Source organism: Balaenoptera physalus (assembly GCF_965194825.1).
Source record: "Balaenoptera physalus genome assembly, chromosome: 4".
Lineage (NCBI taxonomy): Eukaryota > Metazoa > Chordata > Mammalia > Artiodactyla > Balaenopteridae > Balaenoptera > Balaenoptera physalus.
This window is the reverse complement of record NC_138891.1, coordinates 57,009,805-57,031,626: the sequence shown is the minus strand read 5'-3', so window position 1 is coordinate 57,031,626 and position 21,822 is coordinate 57,009,805. Positions and strand designations below refer to the sequence as shown.

The 21,822-nt window shown below is 46.0% G+C and overlaps 3 protein-coding genes across 6 annotated transcripts in view; 1 reads left to right on the top strand and 2 right to left on the bottom strand.

Moving 5' to 3' along the window:
* The window catches only part of LOC309659369 (uncharacterized protein), an 813,664-nt gene that overhangs the window by 754,968 nt on the left and 36,874 nt on the right, over positions 1-21,822 (bottom strand). The gene's annotated exons all lie outside the window — the stretch shown is intronic.
* Positions 5,444-10,264, top strand: LOC309659365 (RAD52 motif-containing protein 1-like). Its single transcript, XM_082459077.1, has 2 exons — positions 5,444-7,341; positions 7,717-10,264. The coding sequence occupies exons 1-2, from the start codon at positions 7,162-7,164 to the stop codon at positions 7,909-7,911; spliced, it is 375 nt and encodes a 124-aa protein (XP_082315203.1). The 5' UTR covers positions 5,444-7,161; the 3' UTR covers positions 7,912-10,264.
* Positions 12,984-20,333, bottom strand: LOC309659624 (leucine-rich repeat-containing protein 37B-like). Of its 2 annotated transcripts, none has more exons than XM_082459475.1 (3): positions 15,510-20,333; positions 13,817-14,829; positions 12,984-13,757 (listed from the first exon to the last, which is right to left on the bottom strand). In XM_082459475.1, the coding sequence occupies exons 1-3, from the start codon at positions 15,514-15,516 to the stop codon at positions 12,999-13,001; spliced, it is 1,779 nt and encodes a 592-aa protein (XP_082315601.1). In that variant the 5' UTR covers positions 15,517-20,333; the 3' UTR covers positions 12,984-12,998. The 2 variants fall into 2 exon arrangements, with proteins under 2 accessions (XP_082315601.1, XP_082315602.1); XM_082459476.1 differs by having other exon boundaries at positions 13,817-14,824.

The window sequence follows — 21,822 nt, the reverse complement described above, 5'->3', positions numbered from 1 at the left end:
ACTTAGTTATTAGGCCACATTTGTTTGACTCAGAAACACATTTACTATGAAGGTAATAAAGCTTCAGCTTTGAGGCCCCTCACTTTACTGATCCCTTCCAAGGCCTATATCTAATTTTGTAATTAGATATTTTCTATTCTGTTTTCTTAGAGTCCCCCAAGTCATATAAGCTTCAGGCCCTGGATGACCCTAACTTGAACCGTGATCTTTTTCATTTCTTACAGTTCCTTAATGTCTAGAGGGAAACCAGTGTTCCTACTTTTGATGTCACTTTTAATCAAGGCACACGATCTTGGTTATGCTAATAAATAATTTTTACTCAAAATAAAAATTCCTACTTGATTCAGGAAGCAATATCAAAGCACCTAGATTTTTAAACATGGAAATGACATGAGAGAAGTAGTGATTGATAAAATATTCCCTTGACATAGCCGGATTGAAGTTGGGAGATACTAGAGGCAGAGGGACCAGCTGAGAGCTATGGCGGTAACTGGCAGGTAAGATATGAATGCGCAGACCCGGTGGTAAAAGAAGGGATGGAGAAAATGAGTGGATGAAAGTGGTAGTTTAAAATAGAATTGAACAGGCCTGCTTACCAGCTGAAGAGCTGCCCCACAAACAATAATAATCAGTTAGGATACTTCCAAATTACACGTTGGGATGGCACCTGATTCTTTACCCTTCATTGGGTGGATTTCTCACGGATTTCAACTGAAAATTTGACCAGTAAAACCAATTTGAATGAACACATCCTGCCAGTCAGTCTGTAACTCTAGCCAAAACTTTATGGGGCTTCCCTGGTGGCGCAGTGGTTGAGAATCTGCCTGCCAATGCAGGGGACACGGGTTCGAGCCCTGGTCTGGGAATATCCCACATGCCGCGGAGCAACTAGGCCCGTGAACCACAACTACTGAGCCTGCGCGTCTGGAGCCTGTGCTCCGCAACAAGAGACGCCGCGACAGTGAGTGGCCCCCGCTTGCCGCAACTGGAGAAAGCCCATGCACAGCAACGAAGACTCAACACAGCCATAAAATAAATAAATAAATAAAATTTTTAAAAAAAGAAAAAAAACTTTATGGATGGAATTCTATCATCGAAGTTTAAAACAGTAAACTTTCTTTTAATCGACACAATCATGAACTTTCTAGCCCTGGATATATACTCATATTCTTGCACATAATTTCAGGAGCATGTGCTGACAGGAGAGGCTAATAAATGGATTCAGTTAAACCCCTGACAGCCCTATGGTTCAGGGTGTTCTCACTTAGACAGTTTATACAGTTTACACAGTTGCCCATATTCCTAATGCGGCAGATTGGTAACTAGTCCACATTCTGCAGGAACAGGCACATAACAAAATGGTTCTATGAGGGTCAAGCCATTTGGCAAAAAACAACAAGCTAAAGAATTTTGTGGGACTTCCCTGGTGGCACAGTGGTTAGGAATCCACATGTCAGTACAGGGGACATGGGTTCGAGCCCTGGTCCGGAAGATCCCACATGCCTCGGAGCAACGAATCCCATGCGCCGCAACTACTGAGCCTGCGCTCTAGAGCCCGTGAGCCACAACTACTGAAGCCCACGCACCTAGAGCCCGTGCTCCACAAGAGAAGCCACTGCAATGAGAAGCCCGTGCACCACAACGAAGATTAGCCCCCGCTTGCTGCAACTAGAGAAAGCCCACGCACAGCAACAAAACCCAATGCAGCTGAAAATAAATAAATAAATTTATTAAAAAAAAAAAAAAGAATTTTGTGAAGAACATCTAAATATGTCTTATTGTTCTTGCGAGCCAGTATAATTTAATATCTCCACAGTGTATTTGGGGTTGTGTGTATGTAATGCGGGGATTCTGAATACATCAACTGTCAGTCTTTGAATTTCTCTGTGGAAATAAGAAATTTAAAATCATGGCTGTATGCAGCCAAACCAGCACAGCTGACCTGGAAAGTGAAGTCAGTTAATGATGCACCTAGGTTGTTTCCTGATCGATTGATTCGACTGCTATACGTCTGGATAGACTAAATACAGCCAGGCCTGAAACTTGGTAGGAACCACTCTCTTCCATCCTCCATTCCCTGGCTTGGGGATTTTTTTCTCTTACAAATGCAGCCTGATGCTCTGCCTTTTTGTCTAAAAAAATGTATTAACTTTTTTGATGGGATAAGTAAGGACTAAAATTTCACTTAGTAATCAGAATGCCTACTGAGTATAGAAAGTGAGTTAAGAAGTGGAAATACAGAGCTAACTATGTATAGTGCCTTCCTGCAACAGCTCCAAAACTAGTGAGTAAGTTAGACAGACCACCAACCTGTGACAGCATCGTACAAGATGCCACATTCAGTTCTTTCACAGTATGTAAAACGAGCGGAGTCCTCCGGTGCTTCCTCTCTGACATTTTCTCCCACCTCAATCTATTACATGTCCCGGCTCTCTTTATATCTTTCAGCTCATCCTCTCTGCTGGCTCTTTGCCATCATTACATTGTAAGAATGCTAATGTAGTCTCCTTCAAAAAAATAAAATAAAATAAATTTCTCTTGTAACCACTGCCCTTCACAACTCAAACTTCATTAAAAGCTATGTCCGACACAAGTAACAAATGTTGGCGAGATGTGGAGAAAAGGGAATCCTCCTACACTGTTGGTGGGAATGTAAATTTGTGTAGCCAGTGTGGAAAACAGTATGAAGGTTTCTCAAAAAACTAAAAATAGAACTACCATATGATCCAGCAATTCCACTCCTAGGTATGTATCCAAAAAAACCCAAAAAACACTAATTCAAAAAGATATATGCACCCAAATGTTCATAGCAGCATTATTTACAATTGCCAAGATATGGAAGCAAGCTAAGTGTCCATCAACAGATGAATGGATAAAGAAGATGTGGTATGTATATACAATGGAATACTCCTTAGCCATAAAGAACAAAATTTTGCCATTTGCAGCAACATGGATGGACTTAGAGGGCATTATGCTAAGTGAAATAAGTCAGACAGAGAAAGACAAAAACTGTATGATATCATTTATATGTGGAATCTAAAAAATACAATCTAGCGAATATAACAAAACAAGAAGCAGACTCACAGATATAGAGAACAAACTAGTGGTTACCAGTGGGTGGGGGGCAGTATAGGGGTGGGAGAGTGGGAGGTACAAACTATCAGGTGTAAGATAGGCTCAAAGATGTATTGTACCACATGGGGAATGTAGCCAATATTTTGTAATAACTGTAAAGTAACCTTTAAAAATTGTATAAAAATTTTTTTTTAAAAAAGCTATGTCCAATCACTGCTTCCTCAGCCTCACCATCTACTCCCTTCTCAGCCACGGCAGTTTCACACCTGCCCCTACTTCTCCCAAGGAACCACTCCTGCCCAGATGGCTAGTGATCTCCCTAGGCCAAATTGAGTGGTTTTTGTTTCCGTGATCTCTTAGCTGCTTTCAATACTGTTCAACTCTCCCACTACTCTTCCTTGCAAAAAAAAAAACAAAAGGAAAAAGATATTTTTTTTGTTTTTTACTCTTCTCTGGCTACTTCTTCTCAATGTCTTTTGCTGGCTTTTTTTTTTTTTTTTTTTTTTTTTAAGTATTAGTTTAATATGATCCCTGGGTTTGTTTTCTGGCTCTCTTCTCTTCTCCTTATACACACTCTCCCAGGGATGTCATCCTCTCCAATAGATTCAATAACCATTTATGTGTGAATGACTCTCATAGTCTAGCTCTCCTGCTAAGTTTTAGAACCTTAGATCCAATAAGCATCACCATCTGGCTCTTCCAGAAGCTACCTAAGCTCAACATGTCTAAAACCAGACTCATCTCTCTGCTCAAACTTGTTCTCTCTCCTGGGTTTACCATCTTGTTGGATAAAGCCAAAGTCTACTTAGCTTTGTTATTCTGAAGGACACCAGCACCAGTGTAGGCAAAGTGTTCAATATCTTAAGAGTTGTACACTTATTTATCCCTTTTCTGATCTAATTAGTTCAGATTCACTCTTTTCACCCTACTGTTCATGTGACTTTAAATGTCAATCATGTTAAATACATAAAATGTCTCATTAACTACTTTGGAAGATACATAACAAACCTAAATGGTATATAAAACGTTCAACAAACTACTTCAGGAGATATTAGTAACATTCAATCCCTTGCTGAAGTGCCACTAAAAATCCAAATCAATATCTTTTAGGGACCAGAAGGATTAGATGGACCCCAGTTTGGGATACCCTGACATTACCCGAGAAAGATTTACTCACATGTAATCACATACACTGTATTTTATAAAGTAGATCTATGCCCAACTTCTGTTCTCCCTTATATATTGGGCAATTAAGGTTGAGTAATAAGTATTGCCAGGGTCAATCAGGCAAACACAGAGCAAAGGATGGCACAAGTGTTGAGCTTCCCTGCTTTCTGAGACTTTCTTCACCTGCAACATGGGGTAGTAATACCTACCTCACATGAATGTTGGAAGAATTTAATGAGACAATGTGCACAAAATGCCTGGCATAGGCTGGATGCTCAAAAATTTCAACAAAAAACAATATTTGGGCTTCCCTGGTGGCGCAGTGGTTGAGAATCTGCCTGCCAATGCAGGGGACACGGGTTCGAGTCCCGGTCTGGGAAGATCCCATGTGCCGCGGAGCAGCTGGGCCCGTGAGCCACAATTACTGAGCCTGCGCATCTGGAGCCTGTGCTCCGCAACAAGAGAGGCCGCGATAGTGAGAGGCCCGCGCACCGCGATTAAGAGTGGCCCCCGCTTGCCACAACTAGAGAAAGCCCTCGCACAGAAATGAAGATCCAACACAGCCATAAATAAATAAATTAATTTAAAAAAAAAAAAAAAACAAAAAACAATATTTATTTTTAAAAATTTCCCACCATTCTCTTTCTTTTCCCCGCAATTTTGAGGCAACTGAAGCCTTCTGGTACAGAATGAAATATCTAGAAAAATCCAATATGATTCCAGATGAGAAATGTTCCAGTAGACCTGTAAGAGATTAAATTTGGCTTAAAATTATTTCACACGTTTCAAGTGTCCTAGACTGAAGTTCTCAGGTGTATGGACCCAAACCCCTAGGGTACCACCTCAAGAGTGGCCCTGACTGCTTAAGGCCCTCAAAATTCTCATTGGTGAGATTAAATTAAATGGCCAGAAGCAGTGAGGACTGGCTTACCCTCCAGAGGTAACGGTAGCTCATATATGAAATTCTCACAAAGCCCCAGAACAAAGGAGAAGAAAAAGCAAGTGGAGAATATTATCAGCTATCTCCTCTAAAAACTCCTGGCTTTCTTTCAAAACAACAACAAACTGGAAAGAAAGTTTGTGCAATGGGGGATGGGGAAGGGGGTGGGGATGGGGGAAGCAGTTGTCTACTCCTAGGAAGAAAGGGGCATTGTTCTTTAAATCGGGGACTGGGGGCGAGGGTGAGGTGGAGGGGAGCAACCCTCACTAGACTCCCCATGAAAGAGGAAGAACCAAGCTGAGCGTAACTTATGAAACCCCACGTTGCAGGTGCTAGTCCAGCTACCAGCCACCAGCAGCCCTCACAAGGAGCCGGAGACTCTCAGAAAAGATGCCCTTCACAATTCCTTTAGTGGAGCCCTGACAGGGCGCTCCCATAGAATAGGCTGCAAGATATAATTGGGCCTACAATCCCAACATAATGAATATGTTTTTAGTACAGTCACTGGCAGCGTAGACCTCCCAGTATCTCCCCTTCACTGCAAGAACCCAGGCCTGACTTTTTTCCAGGGCAACCACTTTCAAGCTGGGGTACACGTATACCCCTGTAGGTACATAGAGACTTTTCCAAGAGGTGCATAGAAAAGTTTTAAGATCGTCAATTTCGTCAACTTCTATCAGTACTATCCGGCTGAGAAAGAGCTTGATATCAAGATGACATCTTCATCTCCCTGTCTTCTACTTTACTAAAGAAATGCACACCCCCAAAAAAGAAGGAATTATTCAGCCATAAAAAAAGAAGGAAATCTTGCCATTTGCAACAACATGGACAGACCTTGAGGGCATTATGCTAAGTGAATAAGTCAGACAAAGAAAGACAAATACCATATGATCTCACTTATATGTGCAAACTAAAAATATACAAAACAAAAAACCAAACTCATAGTTACAGAGAACAGATTGGTGGTTGCCAGAGGTGGGAGTGAGGGTGGAGAAAATGAGTGAGGGTGGTCAAAGGGTACAAACTTCCAATTATAAGATAAATAACTCCTGGGGATGTACAGCATGGTGACTGTAGTTAATAATACTATACTGTATATTTGAAAGTTGCTAAGAGAGTAGATCTTAAAAGTTCTCATCACAAGAAAAACAAGTGTAACTATATGTGATCGTGGATGTTAACCAGACTTACTTGGTGGTCAGCTCATAATACATACAAACATCACATTATTATATTTGCACCTGAAACTAACATAATGCTATATGTCAATTATATCTCAATTTTAAAAATTAGACAATATAGACAAGCAGAAATATAATAAATAAGTAAATAAGTAAAATTTCCACTACCCAGAAAAAAAAGCAGAAAGAAATGCATACCTTATACCTGTTCCCAATCCTGCAGTACACTGACCTGAGGCACGAACATATGCAGAGCAAAGACTTAAGTCTTAGAACAGGTATAGAGGAAGCAAATAATTTTAATGACTTGAAATAAATACCTTTGCTAGTCAGGTGGTGTCTTAGTTCAGTCTGCTGTAATATCATATCATAGATTAGGTGCTTTATAAACAACAGAATTCATTTCTTACAGTTCTGGAGGCTGGCAGTCCAAGATCAAGGCACCAGCAAACACAGTGTCTGGTGTGAGCCTGCTTTGGTTCACAGATGGCCATCTTTTCACAACGTCCTAACATGGCAGGAGGAGTGAGGGTTTTCTTTGGGGTCTCTCTTATAAGGACTCTAATATCATTCCTGAAGCTTCCAGCCTCATGACCTAATCACCTCCCAAAGGCACCACTTCAAAATACGATTACACTGGAGATAAGGTTTCAACGTATGAATTGCAGGGGGCAGTGGGGGAGACACACAGACATTCAGGCTACAGAACATGGTTTCTTATTTCTTACTCCCCAAAGGATCAAAGTAGTATCTAATCACAGATGCTTTTTGGCAAGCCCAAGATGAGATCTTTGGCAAATGATTCGTAAGGAGATAAAGAATGAAAAGCAGCAAACGAGAAATGTGAAGATGATATTCCTATTAAAAACACTGCTTCCGAGGCTGGTGGCGTTGGTACCTTTTGTGGTTCCCATCGTGGGTGACAAAACCTTGCTGGTGTGGGAGCTGAGCTCTGGACCCACGGCCGAGGCCTTGCAAGTGAGCCAAGCCGGGGCGGAGGGAGGGGTGGAGGAAGCCACCCCGCGCCCCAGTAACTGGGCGCCCCGCAATACTGCTTCAGCACCTCATCTGTCTGTGGTCTCCGCTGAGAGGAATCTTAGCTCTAGAGCCGACCTGAGCAGTCAGCTCGCCCCCACAGATTTTTGAGAGGTAGTTCCCAACAGACGGCATTGCCTCCTAATGCTTCTCGAAGCTTAAGATTTCAGAGGGAAACTTGTTCCTGAAATGAGACGTGTTTGGAGTTGCAGGCTCACCACAGTTGCCTGCGGCGAAGGGCTGGGGGAATATAAGGGAACGGGCGGTTTGGTTTCCTGGGCGTGAAATTTCCTACACCTACTTAGCATGGGACCACAGCATTCTCTGTTCACAGTCTTCTCCCAGTTTGGCCTTCTGTATTCGGTCCGAGTCTTCCCAAACGCAGCAGTGGCCGGTCCTGGGTTCTATGCCATCATCAAGTTTTATTCAGCAAGGGATGCCCACAGAGCCCAAAAGGCATGCGACCAGAAGCAGCTTTTTCAGACATCTCCAGTGAAGAATTCTCAATCGTAATCCTTTGACAAGAGTTGAAGATTCTTATCTTTTTAAATTGCCAGCATTAAAATATTTAGACATGGGAACAACACAAGTGTCACTTACAACAATTGAAAGCATCCTCATGATGACCCTTGAATTGGAATAACTCCCCTCAGGTGTGAATATTTCCAAATACAGAAGAATTGCCGCTTCATCAATCGGCCATGTAATGGCGAAAAATCAACCATTTTGAGGATCAACTGTGCACCCAGCACTAGACTGATATTATACTTAGTCATATGACTACTCTGTAAGGAGGTGGGTCAAAAAGGATCTTGCTGTGATTCATGTCATAGAGTATTCTGCATACAAATTGAAGGAGAAAAACCATATGATCATCTCAATAGATGCAGACAAAGCGTTCGACAAAATTCAACTCCCATTTATGATAAAAACCCTGCAGAAAGTAGGCATAGAGGGAACTTTCCTCAACATAATAAACGCCATATATGACAAAACCACAGCCAACATCGTCCTCAATGGTGAAAAACTGAAACCATTTCCACTAAGATCAGGAACAAGACAAGGTTGCCCACTCTCACCACTATTATTCAACATAGTTTTGGAAGTTTTAGCCACAGCAATCAGAGAAGAAAAAGAAAAGGAATCCAAATCGGAAAAGAAGAATTAAAGCTGTCATTGTTTGCAGATGACATGATACTCTCCATAGAGAATCCTAAAGATGCTACCAGAAAACTACTAGAGCTAATCAATGAATTTGGTAAAGTAGCAGGATACAAAATTAATGCACAGAAATCTCTGGCATTCCTATACACTAATGATGAAAAATCTGAAAGTGAAATTAAGAAAACACTCCCATTTACCATTGCAACAAAAAGAATAAAATATCTAGGAATAAACCTACCTAAGGAGACAAAAGACCTGCATGCAGAAAATTATAAGACACTGATGAAAGAAATTAAAGATGATACAAATAGATGGAGAGATATACCATGTTCTTGGATTAGAAGAATGAACATTGTGAAAATGACTCTACTACCCAAAGCAATCTACAGATTCAATGCAATCCCTATCAAACTACCACTGGCATTTTTCACAGAACTAGAACAAAAAATTTCACAATTTGTATGGAAACACAAAAGACCCCGAATAGCCAAAGCAATCTTGAGAACGAAAAATGGAGCTGGAGGAATCGGGCTCCCTGATTTTACTTGCAGTGTTTTAATGGAACCTATCTACACAATTCTTAATACACTGGAGAAGAAAGCTGCTAAGTAAACCTAAGGAATTGACGAGATCACACTTTTGTCTTTTAGGCATGTCCTTTTAGCCCTCCCAGGGTGACTGATAGCTCCATGAGTATGGAGATCGTATATCTCTCATCACTTCAGCCAACAAGGAAAGAAATCAACAGTAGCATGAGAGTGACTGGAGGTGGGGCAAAAAGGATCTTGCTGTGATTTATGTCATAGAGTGTTCTGCCTACAAATTGAAGGAGAAAAACCATATCATCATCTCAATAGATGCAGAGAAAGCTTTCGACAAAATTTAACACCCATTTATGATAAAAGCCCTGCAGAAAGTAGGCATAGAGGGAACTTTCCTCAACATAATAAAGGCCATATATGACAAACACACAGCCAACATCATCCTCAATTGTGAAAAACTGAAACCATGTCCACTAAGATCAGGAAAAAGACAAGGTTGCCCACTCTCACCACTATTATTCAACATAGTTTTGGAAGTTTTAGCCACAGCAATCAGAGAAGAAAAAGAAATAAAAGGAATCCAAATCAGAAAAGAAGAAGTAAAGCTGTCATTGTTTGCAGATGACATAATACTCTACATAGAGAATCCTTGAGATTGGAGTCATTGGGAGATTTAGGAGTCATAGGAGTCATCCTATGAGATGATGACTACCATAATCCCCATTTTACAGATGAGGAAATTGAATCATAAAGCTAATAAATGACAGACCTGGGTTCAAACCCAGGTAGTCTAGCTCCAGAATCTCTACTCTTAACCACTTTGTTGTATTACCACCAATGAGATGGGGAGAGGGACATGTTGCTGTAAAGAAGATGGAATAAAGATGGGAGAAGAGTAGATGTTAAGGAATTAAATAATGGGGTAAAAAATGGAGAAGGAAAAAATAAGGGCAATTAAAAGTAAAAGACTGGAGGAGAGGGAAAAATAGTAAGAAGGAGAATGAAGATAAGGAATCATGGACAAACAAAAGGTGGAAACAGAAAGTCAGTCTATGTGGATTGGGGAGATAAGGAGGACCCAGGAAGACCTGAAGAAAGGCTGCCATGTCAGGCAGGATGCAGAGAACAAATGAGGAAAGGCGATTCTTACATGATGGTGAAGGCGCCGTTGTAGGTGTTAGGTTCTGGCTCAGGCACTCTGTGGAGCTTCTTCTTTGGGCTGAGAACAACACACGACAGTGTCTCATTTTTGCAGCTACAGAGCTCACATATGCTGATGTTTGTGGTGGCATTCTGTTCTGGCTGCTTCTTTTCTGGGGTATATTTTACACCAGGAATAACTGTGGATACTGAATACTGAGTCGAGGGAAAAAGAACTGTCTCAGATGGCCTTGGTTGCTGAGATATGTTAACTCCTAGGTCCACAGGTGGAACTGTGACTTGAGTCAGGTGTGGTTGTGCAAGTGTCACCTCAGGGTGTTTTGGAGGGGGAGCTGTAGTCTGCCGTAGGGATGTAGAATGTCCAACCTCCATAGTGGGTTCTGGAGTTGTGGTTTGCTCTAGGTCCACATGATGAACTGTGACACTGGATGATGTTGAATGCTGACCTTGATCCTTACTTGGGGTTGGAACTGTCACCTCCTGCAGGAAGGGAGATTAAACTACAACCTCCTGAGGTGCCTCTGGAGGCTGAGTTGGAGTCTCCTGCATGATTGGAGAAGGTACAGTCTCCATATTGGATCCTGCAGTAACGGTAAGGTCCACATCCATAGGCTGAATTGTGACTTGAGTCAGGTTTGGCTGTGCAAGTGTCATCTCAGGGTGTTTTGGAGGGGGAGCTGTAGTCTGCTGCCGGGCTGTAGAATGTTCACACTCTGTAGTAGGTTCTGGAGTTGTGGTAAGCTCCAGGTCCAAAGGTTTAACTGTGATACTGGGTGATGTTGGATGCTCAGCATGATCCTGATCTGGTGCTGGAACTGTCACCTCGGGATACAATGGAGACTGAGCTACAACTTCCTTCATGAGCTCTGGAGGCTGAGCTTGGGTCTGCCGCATGGTTGGAGAAGGTTCAACCTCCATACTGGATTCCAGAGTTAACATAAGTAAGAGGTTCAAAGGTTGAACTGTGACCTCAGCCAAGGTTGGATGCTGAGCCTGAACTTGCTCTGGATTTGGAAGTGTCACCTCGGGGTATGTTGGAGGAACTATAGTCTCCTGCAGGGGTGTGGAATGTTCAGCCTCCATAGGAGGTTCTGGAGCTGTGGGAAGCCCCTGGTCCAAAGGTTTAACTGTGACACTGGGCAAGTTTGAATGCTGAGCTTGATCCTGTCGCAGTGTTGGAACTGTCATCTCATAATGCACTGGAGTTCGTGCTACAACGTCCTTAGGCGGCGCTGGAGGCTGAGATGGGGCCTCCTGCTGAGCTGGAGAAGGTTCTGTCTCTTTAAGGGGTTCCAGAGGTAGGTCTGGGAACTCCTGTTGGACTGGAGAAGATTCCATATTCTCAGGGGGCTGTAGAAGCTGAGGAAGGGTCCCTTGAGGGACTGGAAATAGTTCCACCTTTGCAGGGAGCTCTGATGACTGAGCCTGAAGCTCCTGCTGTGTGGGAGAAGGTACCACCTCCTTAGGGGGCTCAGGAGATATAGCTGAGCCCCCCTGGGGAACTGGAGACTGAGCTGGGCCTCCACCTGGACTAAAGAAAGCTCTATCCCTCCAGGGGGATCTGCAGTCTGAGTAGGGTCCTCCTGCTGCAATGGAGGATGTTCAACCTCTTTAGTGGGCTCTAGAGTTAAGGCAACCACCAGATCCACGGGTTTAACTGTGATATTAGGCAACACTGGATGTTCAACTTCACCTGGACCTAGAGGTGAGAATGTCACTTCATTATGTACTGAAGGTTGAGCTGCATCACCTGTAGAGGCCCCTGGAGGCTGAGTTGGGTGCTGATGCTGGACTGGAGAAGGTCCAACCCACTCAGTGGGCTTCGGATGCTGAGCTGAGCTCTCCTGCTGGCTTGGAGAAGGTTCAGTTTCCTCAGGAAGCTCTTCAGGTTGAGTTGGGGCTCCCTGCTGAACTGGAGAAGGTTCAACATTTTCAGAGGGGGGTGGATGCTGATTTGAAAACTCTTGCTGGACTGACAAAGGTTCCAACTGCTCAGGGGACACTGTAGACTGAGCCGAGGTTTCTTGTTGGGGTGGAGAAGTTTCAGCCTCATTAGTGAACGCTGGAGTTACGATAAGTGCAAGATCCACAGGTTTAACAGTGACATCAGGCCGCTGCAGAAGCTGAGCTTGATCCTGACCTAGAGGAGAAACTGTTGTCACGTGATGCTCTGGAGAGAAAACTACAGTCACATTAGAGAGCTCTGGAGACTGAGTTGGAGAGGAGTCAGCCTCACCAGGAGACTGTGGATGCTGAGCTGTGGCTTCCTGCTGAGGTGGAGAAGGTACAACCTCAGGAGCCTGGGGATGCTGATCTGGAGTCTCCTGCTGGGCTGTGGCAGGTGTAACTTCTTCTCCAGGATGCTCTGGATACTGAGCTGGGGTCTCCTCTTGTACTGAAGGTTTGTTATGTGCACCGGCTTCTGGAGATTGGGCTGGAGCCTCCTGTTGAACCGGCAAAGGTTCAACCTCCTCAGGTGGCTGTGAAGGCAGCGTGGGGGCCTCATGCTGGGTTGTAGAAAATTCTACATTAGTAAGGGGCACTGAGGGCTGAGCTGAAGGCTTGTGCTGATTTGGAGAAGGTCCCACCTCTGGAGTGGGTTCTTTTGTTATGGTAAGGCTCCACATCTGTAGGTTTGACAGCGACACTGGATAAGTTTGAATGCTCAGCATGATGGTGACTTGGAGGTGAAACTGTCATTTCATGAAGCTCTGGAGGTTGAGCTGGCTGTTCCTATTGAGTTGCAGAAGGTTCCACCTCCCCTGAAGAAGGCTCTGGAGGCTGAGCTCGTTGCTCCTGCAGGGTTGCAGAAGGTTCTGTCTCCGCTGGAGACAGAGCTGGGATCTCCTGCTGGGTTGGAGAAGATGCTGCCTCATTAGGGGGCTCTGGAGACTGAGCTGAGGCTTCCTCCTGGGTTGCAGACGTTTCAGCTTCTCCAAAAGACTCTGAAAGCTGAGCTGGGGTCTCCTGCTGGGTTGCTGGCTTCACCTCCTCAGGAGGCTCTGTCGGCTCAGAAGGCGGAGTCGGTTGTTCCTGTTCACTTGGAGAAGGCTCAGCTTCCACAAGAGGCTCTGGAGGCTGACCTGTGGTCTCCTGCTGGGTTGCAGAAGGTTCAACTTCTCCAGGAGGCTCAGAAGGCGGAGCTGGTTGCTCCCGCTCACGTGAAGGCTCAACCTCTCCAGGAGGCTCCGGAGGCTTAGCTGAGGTCTCTTGTTGGGTTGGAGAAGATTCTGTCTCCTCAGGATGCTCAAGAGGTGGAGCCAGGGCCTCCTGCTGAGCTGTAGGAAATTCAGCTTCTGTTGTGGGCTCTGGAGTGATGGTAAGTTCCAAATCCAGAGGCTGAAGTGTCACACTGGGCAAGTTTGAATGAGCATGATGCTGAACGCCAGGTACAGATGCTACCTCATCACTCACTGGAATTTGAAGTACATACTCAGTAGGGAACCCTGGAGCCTGAGTTGGGGCCTCTTGATGGAGTAGAGAAGGTTCAACCTCCTCAGGGTGCTCTGGAGGCTGAGTGGGGCCCGCTGCTGGGCTGGAGAAGGTTCAACCTCCTCAGGGCTCTCTGGAGGCTGAGATGGGGCCTGCTGCTGGACTGGAGAAGGTTCAACCTCTTTAGTGACCTGTGGAGTTATGGAAAGTGCCAGATCCAGAGGTTTAACAGTGACATTGTACAAGTTTGACTGCTGAGCTTCATTTACCCCATGATGTGCTACTGGTTGAACTACAACCTCCTTAAGTGTCTCCAAAGGCTTGGCTAGGGCCTCCTGAGGACTTGAAGTTTCTAGTTCCCCAGGGGCCTCTGAAGGCTGAGATGGAGTCTCCTGCTGAACTGGAGGTGGTTCTACCTCTTCAGTGGGCTCTGGATGCTGAGCCTGGGCCTCTGCCTGGGGTGAAAAAGATTCAACCTCCTCAGGGGTCTGTGGATGCTCAGCAGGGGCCTCTTGCTGGGGTAAAGATTCAGCCTCCTCAGTGAGCTCTGGATGACGAGTTTGGGCCTCCTGCTGGGATGGAGAAATTTCAGCTTCCACAGGGGGCTCTGGAGGTTCATCTGGGCTCCCCAGAAAATCCGTAGGTAGGCTGTCCTCAGGATAAAAGGCATCCATACTGGGGTCTAAATAATCACCCTGCAACTGTAGTTCTAGACCCTGAGGTTTTTTTTCAAATTGGCCTGTAGTTTCAACAACTTTGGCAAGCCGTCCATGCTGAACTAGATCTTTCTTCAGGTTTGGGGGTGAAACAATAAACTTCATTGGTTTTGAGCTCTTACTACCTAGAGGTGGAACAAGTATTTCAAATGATTGGTGACCTTTAGCCTGATCTAGACCTATGTTTTTAGTCTTACTTTTGTGTTGAGAAGGCAGAACCAAGGCCTGATTCTGATTCCAATCCAGCACTGGAACTTCCTCTGGGAGCTTTTGATGTTGGGTTTGCTTGTTATTCAGATCCTGATGTGGAACAGCAAACTGATCTGGCCCTGTAGGCGGCTCTCCAACCGACTCCGTGTTCGGGTATGGAACCTCAGTCTCAGTCAACTCCTGATGAGGCGGGGCCGACATCTGGACTGGAGACGAGGACGTCAAGTAATTAAAGCTCCCGGCTGCTGCCAGGGGTGTAAGGGCATGGGGCAATTTGGGAGGGGGGTCTGGGGCGTGTGAAGACCAAGCCTCGGTCAGCCGCACGCGGTTGGGGGTCACCTGGACGGGGTCCAGGGCCCACTCCGGAGGCTGAACTGCCAGGACTAGAAGCCACAGTTGTTGTCACGTGAGGAAGAGCCGTGGCAACCAAAGGCGCAGCCGGGACATAACACGCGGCGGCTCCCAGGCGCAGTGACCCAGGCCACTGAGGAGCTGGAGCCACATCCTGCGTCCGAGCTGAACCGCTATGCCAGCACCGACACCAGGGCTCACGTTAGCAACTGCGCGCCCCTCCCCCACCTAACGTCCCACCCGTTATTTATGACGTGTTTAGTTCCGCCACCGTTATTAGGTTCATGCGGAGATCCAATCCGTGCCACCAGAGTGGGCCTTTTTCCCAGAGTCCCCAGGTCACAAGCCATCCTTCCCCTTGCAAAGGCGACAATTACCTCCTGCCGGGCCCTCTTCCCAAGCACTCCCTGCCCTCCCTGGCCCCAAACAATGTGGCAGGATTTGGGCTGCAGACCCAAGTGGCCCCAAACTCCAGTGGCCCAGGGGTGGAGGGGGGTTGGGAAGGATGCAGAGCTTCCCAAGGAAACCACAAGACCTGGCATTCTGGGAAATTCAAAAGTGCTAGTCCAGTTCTGGCAATCTGAACTCTTCCTCCTCAAAGCTGAAGTCTGAGAGATATTCTTCCTCCCTTTGGCCACACAGCTGACAAGAAAAGTAGCTGACCTGCAAAATGAGCACCAGTTATGGTGGCAGGAGGGGAACACACCTTACAATTATTCTAAAATGTTGCGTATATATGTCCATGCCACTCTCTCACTTTGTCATAGCAGCTCGGTGGTTTGTGACCACCTAGAGGGGTGGGATAGGGAGGGTGGGAGGGAGGGAGACGCAAGAGGGAAGACATATGGGAACATATGTATATGTATAACTGATTTACTTTGTTATAAAGCAGAAACTAACACACCAGTGTAAAGCAATTATACTCCAATAAAGATGTTAAAAAATAAAAAAATAAAATAAAATAAAATAAAATGTTGCCATTTCCTCCAAAAAAAAAACCCACTGTTTCCATTTCCATCTACCTGGTCATATGATAACCGTTCTTGTGCGCACACAAGTGTATGAACAAAAACTAGAAGAGAATCAATGCTCACTCTAGTAATAGGAAGCAGTAGTCATCCATGGATAAGCTAATTGGAAGAAAAGCCATAGTCACCTTATTAGAATATATAATCAATAAAAATTTAATACTAAAAGCCATGTAATCACATAGAATTTTTTTAAATTAAAACTTATATTTATTTTGTTAGCCCTATAAGGATGGCCATATAAAGTCAATGAAAAATATACGTAAAGCCTGCCGGTGTTTAAGAAAAGCTTGTTCATGTATTTTTTAAGTAAATGATGATAGGTATCTGATTGCTATGGTATTTGGATACCACTGGATATATTTTTTAAAGTGATGTAACAGCTTTATTCTAAATTTTTGTAGTACACTGGATATTATACCCTTTGCAACAACTTCAACTTATGTTGCAAAACTGTAGCTGTCATTTTTAGGGGGTACATGAACAAGAGTCTGAAGATGACAACAATTTATTTTTTTTGGCTTCGTTGTATCTTCGTTGCTGCGCACGGGCTTTTTCTCTAGTTGCAGTGAGTGAGGGCTACTCTTCCTTGCGGTACGCGGGCTTCTCATTGCAGTGGCTTCTCTTGCTGCAGAGCATGGCCTCTAGGCGTGAGGGCTTCAGTAGTTGTGGCACACGGGCTCAGTAGTTGTGGCGCACGGGCTTCGTTGCTCTGCAGCATGTGGGATCTTCCCAGACCAGGGATCAAACCCATGTTCCCTGCATTGGCAGGCGGATTCTTAACCACTGCGCCACCAGGGAAGTCCATGAAGATGACAACTATTATAGAACAGCAGTCCCCTAACTTTTTCATGAGGGAGCATCCCCTCTTGAACTTTTTTTTTTTTAATTTATTTTTGTCAGTGTTGGGTGTTCGTTTCTGTGCGAGGGCTTTCTCCAGTTGCGGCGAGCGGGGGCCACTCTTCATCGCGGTGCGCAGGCCTCTCACTATCGCGGCCTCTCTTGTTGCGGAGCACGGGCTTCAGACGCGCAGGCTCAGTAGCTGTGGCTCACGGGCGTAGTTGCTCCACGGCATGTGGGATCCTCCCAGACCAGGGCTTGAACCCGTGTCCCCTGCACTGGCAGGCAGACTCTCAACCACTGCGCCACCAGGGAAGCCCCTTGAACATTTTTTTAAAGGCAGTAAGGCATTAGTAGTTTTACTTTCTATGTCTATTAACCAAGAAAAATTAAATCACAAAAAACTAGTAGTAACACTTATCAGTAACATTTATAAATTATTAAATGAATTTTATATTCATCAAAATAGCACCTGCATGCATCTGAAGACTTTAACCCATATAGATTTGAGGTGTATTATCCACTAATCCAGAGAGAATGTTTGAGGCACACAAGGATTCATAGAAACTCTATACTAACACCACAGCCTCTAGTCTTAGAACCACATTGCCCTGGTTGGGGTCCTATGACCTTTGCAGTGTGGTCTTTCCCTAGGAGAAGGCTAGGAAATACCCATGAGGCCTATTTCAAGGGGAAACCTTTAGAAGGAGTACACAGATTCAAATGCTTTTTGCAGCCAAGCCAAGCCTGTAGTTCAAATCAGTAACCCTGCCTAGGGGTAGGTTGGAACTGTGGCCAATAGCAGGCTGTGTCCTGGGCTTAAAGGGACAGCTCTACCCAATTGTTGACATGGCTTGAGGAAAAAAGCTTTTCAGGAAAAGCTGGATTTTTCTGTGAAAATCTCTGGATTTTTAATCCATTTTTAAAAAACTGTTTGGGCCAACCTACACACAAACGTGAGCTGAATTTAGCCCTTAGACCTCCAGTATGCAATCTCTGTTCCATGCTACTCAAAGCGCATCCCAGATCCAAGAACTGTTTGTTACATTCCAGATGAGATGTGCATAGCAACTGAGAATAACATTTAGAAACATCTACAGTAGTTTGACAGAGTGATTTTGTGAATATAATTTTCTCTCTCTAGTAATAAAAAATTGGTCTTGCATTTGTATACATTTTGTAATTTATTTCTCTAATGTTTTTAAGCAAAAATATCAAGTGAGCAATGGATTAGAAATCTTGCCCACAGGTAGTTTCACCATTGTTGTCATCTTTATCAAAGTAAAGGGTCTATTTAAAGATGCTGTACTTTCTAAACCAAATCAGGGCTTGATAACTGAATTTAGTCTCTGGAATCTTCATATTACTACAAAAGCCTATGAGTTAAAATGTACCCAGTTCTAAGCAGCTGACAGATGTCTGGCAGTAAAGGCCTAGAAGCTGACCTCTTTTCCCTAGAGGAATAGGGAAATATCACGTCACTCCAGCAGGACTGCTCCTGAACCCATCAGGACACCAAATTTCCTCCAGGGTCAGTTGTGGGAGGAGTGGCCAGCTGCCACAGGTCACAGGTCCTCCCCCCACCGGTACACAAGGACCGACCCAGGAAAGGCCCTCACCTTGGTGCACTGGGCGTGCTCTCTGGCTGTTGTTTGTGTGTCTGCCTCTTGGAACATACTAAGCTCCTCTAGGACCAAGAATCCTGCTTCCCGGTCTCCCTGGCTTAGTTCCATTGCACTGAATTCGCTCCTCTTCCTAGCCAGTGTAGGCTCCTTGCTCAGCAAAAGTGTCAGCCACCTAGTTCTGGAGCTTTGATAGCTGACAACCAGCTTCCTGTCCTGGAGCTTCTGCCCAAGTGGTCCCCGAGTGGTTCTCTGACCTTTGCACTCCCCTGCTTAGGCAGAAGCTCCAGGATAGGAAGTTGGTTGCCAGCTATCAGAGCTCAACACCTAGAATGAGATGGTTGATTTCCTTGTCTAGTAAGGACCCCTATTTGGGTCAGTCATGCCTAGAAGGGGCTTAGGCAAAGGCCAGAGGGCCGGTGGGCAAGAAAACAGAAGTGCTTTGAGAGCCTCTTCATCTTGACAACCAAAGGGACAAACTCTGGGGTCTGCACACTCCTCTCTCAAGAGCTGAGGGAAAGCTCCTAAGTAAACATTGCACTGGTAGGGGGAGAACTCCGGCCCGAACCCTCTTCAGCAGCCCAAGCTCCACAGAATGAACACCTACTGAACCATCTTGGAGGGCTGGTGCGCTGGACCTCGCCAGCTGCCAGCACCTCGGAAATTTCCGGGGCAAAATTTGAGGTCGGGGTGGGAGAGCTGTAGGGCAGACTTGTGGAGGTGATTTTAGAAGTGCAAACCTGGTGGGGGAATTTTTCCTCAAACCTTCTAGAGGGAAGTGGTCATAATCCACTACAAATTCTCCTGAAACGATCAAGTACACAGAGGGAAAGTGTTACATTGCTGAGAAACATGGCTGCCTTGCTTCCTCCCCAGGAGTTCCAAAGACTTTTATATCAATAGGTGATCTGTCCCTGCCTGGGCTACAGATGGATGAGATCAGGCCAGTGAAGAACTGCATTTTCCTTGTAATTCTCCAGGTAGCCAGTTCCCAGCCAGCTGTCATTTTTTGCAATTTAAAATACTAAGAAAATTTAAATGAGATCAGCCCTGTGTGTGTAAAAAAAAGAAATAATCTGTTTGGCCAAACAGAAAAGGTACCATGTTGTGGAAGCTATTGAATTTTACATATTTTAACTGAGAGGTATGTGTATCAACAGAACAAAAGTGCAGTAATCTACACAATTAGTTATTTAATCCATTACGAGTACCACTGCAGCAGGAGGGAGGGAAGAGAACATCTAAAATGATTTTTAAAAACACATTCTAGGAAAAGGAAATGCCAGAGTAGTAAGATAAGGAGTCTTAATTAACAATAAATTCATCTACTTCCCTCCTTCAAAATGAGACACTCTTCTAAGGCAGTTTGCTTGGAGAGCAGTTTTGCACTGTAAATCTGGGACATGTTTTTTTATGTGTGTTTACTCTGCATGAGGCTTAAGAAAAACACAGCAACCAAACCACCCAGGCCAACCCTGCAGGGAAAGAGAAGACCTAATCACCCGTGATGGCGATTACATAATAGAGATTCACACACACACAAACCCCAAGAGTCTCAAAAGAATCAGCCTTTGGCTTCCTGTCATAAAATACGCCTTCCCCCCCCACCCCGCCCCCCCTTTGTAAGGATCACGAAAAATGCTTCTTAAAGACCAAGTGGATGTCTTTGGTAGACACAGAGGTCACTTAGGAATGATTTATAAGTGCGCCCCCAGCCAAAACGAAGCGTGTATCGATAGCTAAAGTGCATCTGCATTTAGTGCAGCAAAAGCTCACAATCTGTTTCTAATCGGTGCCCTGAAAATGCTCCCCGGGAGGAAAAGGCCTGGCTTGGGCAGCCGCTCCTCCCCAGGCCCGCGTCCCAGGTCCTTCCTTGGGCAGCCGGAGTGCTCCTCTCTTAGATAATGCCAGGTACTCTGGAAAGTAGCCGTGTAATAATACACAAACCCCTGATGATGTCAGCGTGTTATTGACTTTCCAAGTCTGAATGACTGAGCAGAGGAGCGGGGGTGGGGCGCGATCCATCCGGCAGCGCGGGGACCGGCCAAGCGAAAATGGGCTCGCGGGCCGGGCGGGGGAGGGGCGGCAGCTGCTCAGCGCTCAGGCTCCGCCGAGGCGGTGTCGGGGTCGCTGCTCGCTGCATCCCAGCCTCGCCGTGGCTCCCGCTCCTCCGCTGTTTGGTCAAACACCGCTCCGGCAGAAACCACTCAGGCCGCCCCCCTGCCCCCCGGAAGCTTTCACCACGTGGCCGAGCCGGATTACAAAGCGGGGAGCGGAGCGCAAGAAAGGGGGGCCCCTTGCCCCTCCCCCACCAGAGCCTTCCTCCCCGGCTGCGGTGATTTCGCAGATCCGGGGGTCGCCGGCCGTGGTGTATTTCCCTCTGCGGGAGACCCCCTTGGAAATTGCACCTCAGCGGTGGTGATATTTTTATGGGACGTGATTGGCTTCTTTTATGGCGCTGGAAGTGCAGGTGCAGGGTTGTAGGTTCCCGTTCTCACCCTGCAAATTGACCACAGAGCGATGTAGTCTTCAAGGCTAGGTGCGAACCGGGCAAGGTTGCCCTTACATGGAATTGCATTCAGAGGCCGGTATGGGAAGAGGAGCGCTCCAAGCTGGGGCGTGGCCTTCCCCACTGGGCCTGGGCCTTCCTTTCAGGACTTGCAGCTCCTGCCCGCCCTCCTCCCTCAGGCCCACCCGGCTTCGCTGTTCCCACTGTTGGGACTGGGCACCCAGACCTCTGCCCGCTGGCGTAGCTCCCTTACTCCCCGTCCCAGACCTTCTGAAACCCTCCCAGGAAGTCCAGGTCCGGCGCATAACTTCAGCCCCAAGCCCCAGGGCTGGACTGCTTCTCCATGGAACTCGCACCTCCCTCTCCCCCATCGCCCACCCCACGGAGTTGTGCTTGTGGAAGCCCGGTGCGGGGCAAACCTCACACAGGCTGTGCAGCCGCCCGGCTCCGCATCCTGTTCTGCCCCTTATTAGCTGTGTGAGTGTGGGCAGAGTGCTTCACCTCTCTGTATCCCTCTTCCGTGAAAAGGGGGTAGCAGTAATCCCCGCACTGTTGGGAGGATTAAATGAAAGCCGGATTTCGTTAAGAGACGCCTGCTCTAGAATATTCTAGTCTTTTGTCCTCAGTAGTAGTGTCACTTCTCAGGCCAGAGGCCCTGTGGTGGTTCTGAAAACACGGTCAGCTGAAGTGCTGGGCCCACTGTTTCCCCTACTCTCTGGGCTTTGTGGAGCCCGCTGCCTCTGTCTACCCGCCCTGACCCGACCCGACCCACCCCGATGGGGACCCTGAGAAGAGCCATTTTACTGCCAGGGCGGGGTGGGGAAATGTGCCTCTGACCGCAGGTGGACC

Excerpts from the sequence above, each read along its gene's own strand:
- LOC309659365 (XM_082459077.1), top strand. The coding sequence starts at position 7,162 with ATGATTCGTAAGGAGATAAAGAATGAAAAGCAGCAAACGAGAAATGTG. Across the intron at positions 7,342-7,716 it reads CCACGGCCGAGGCCTTGCAA|CATTCTCTGTTCACAGTCTT; the intron begins GTGAGCCAAGCC and ends ATGGGACCACAG.
- LOC309659624 (XM_082459475.1), bottom strand. Across the intron at positions 13,758-13,816 it reads CTCCAGAGAGCCCTGAGGAG|GTTGAACCTTCTCTACTCCA; the intron begins GTTGAACCTTCT and ends CACCCTGAGGAG.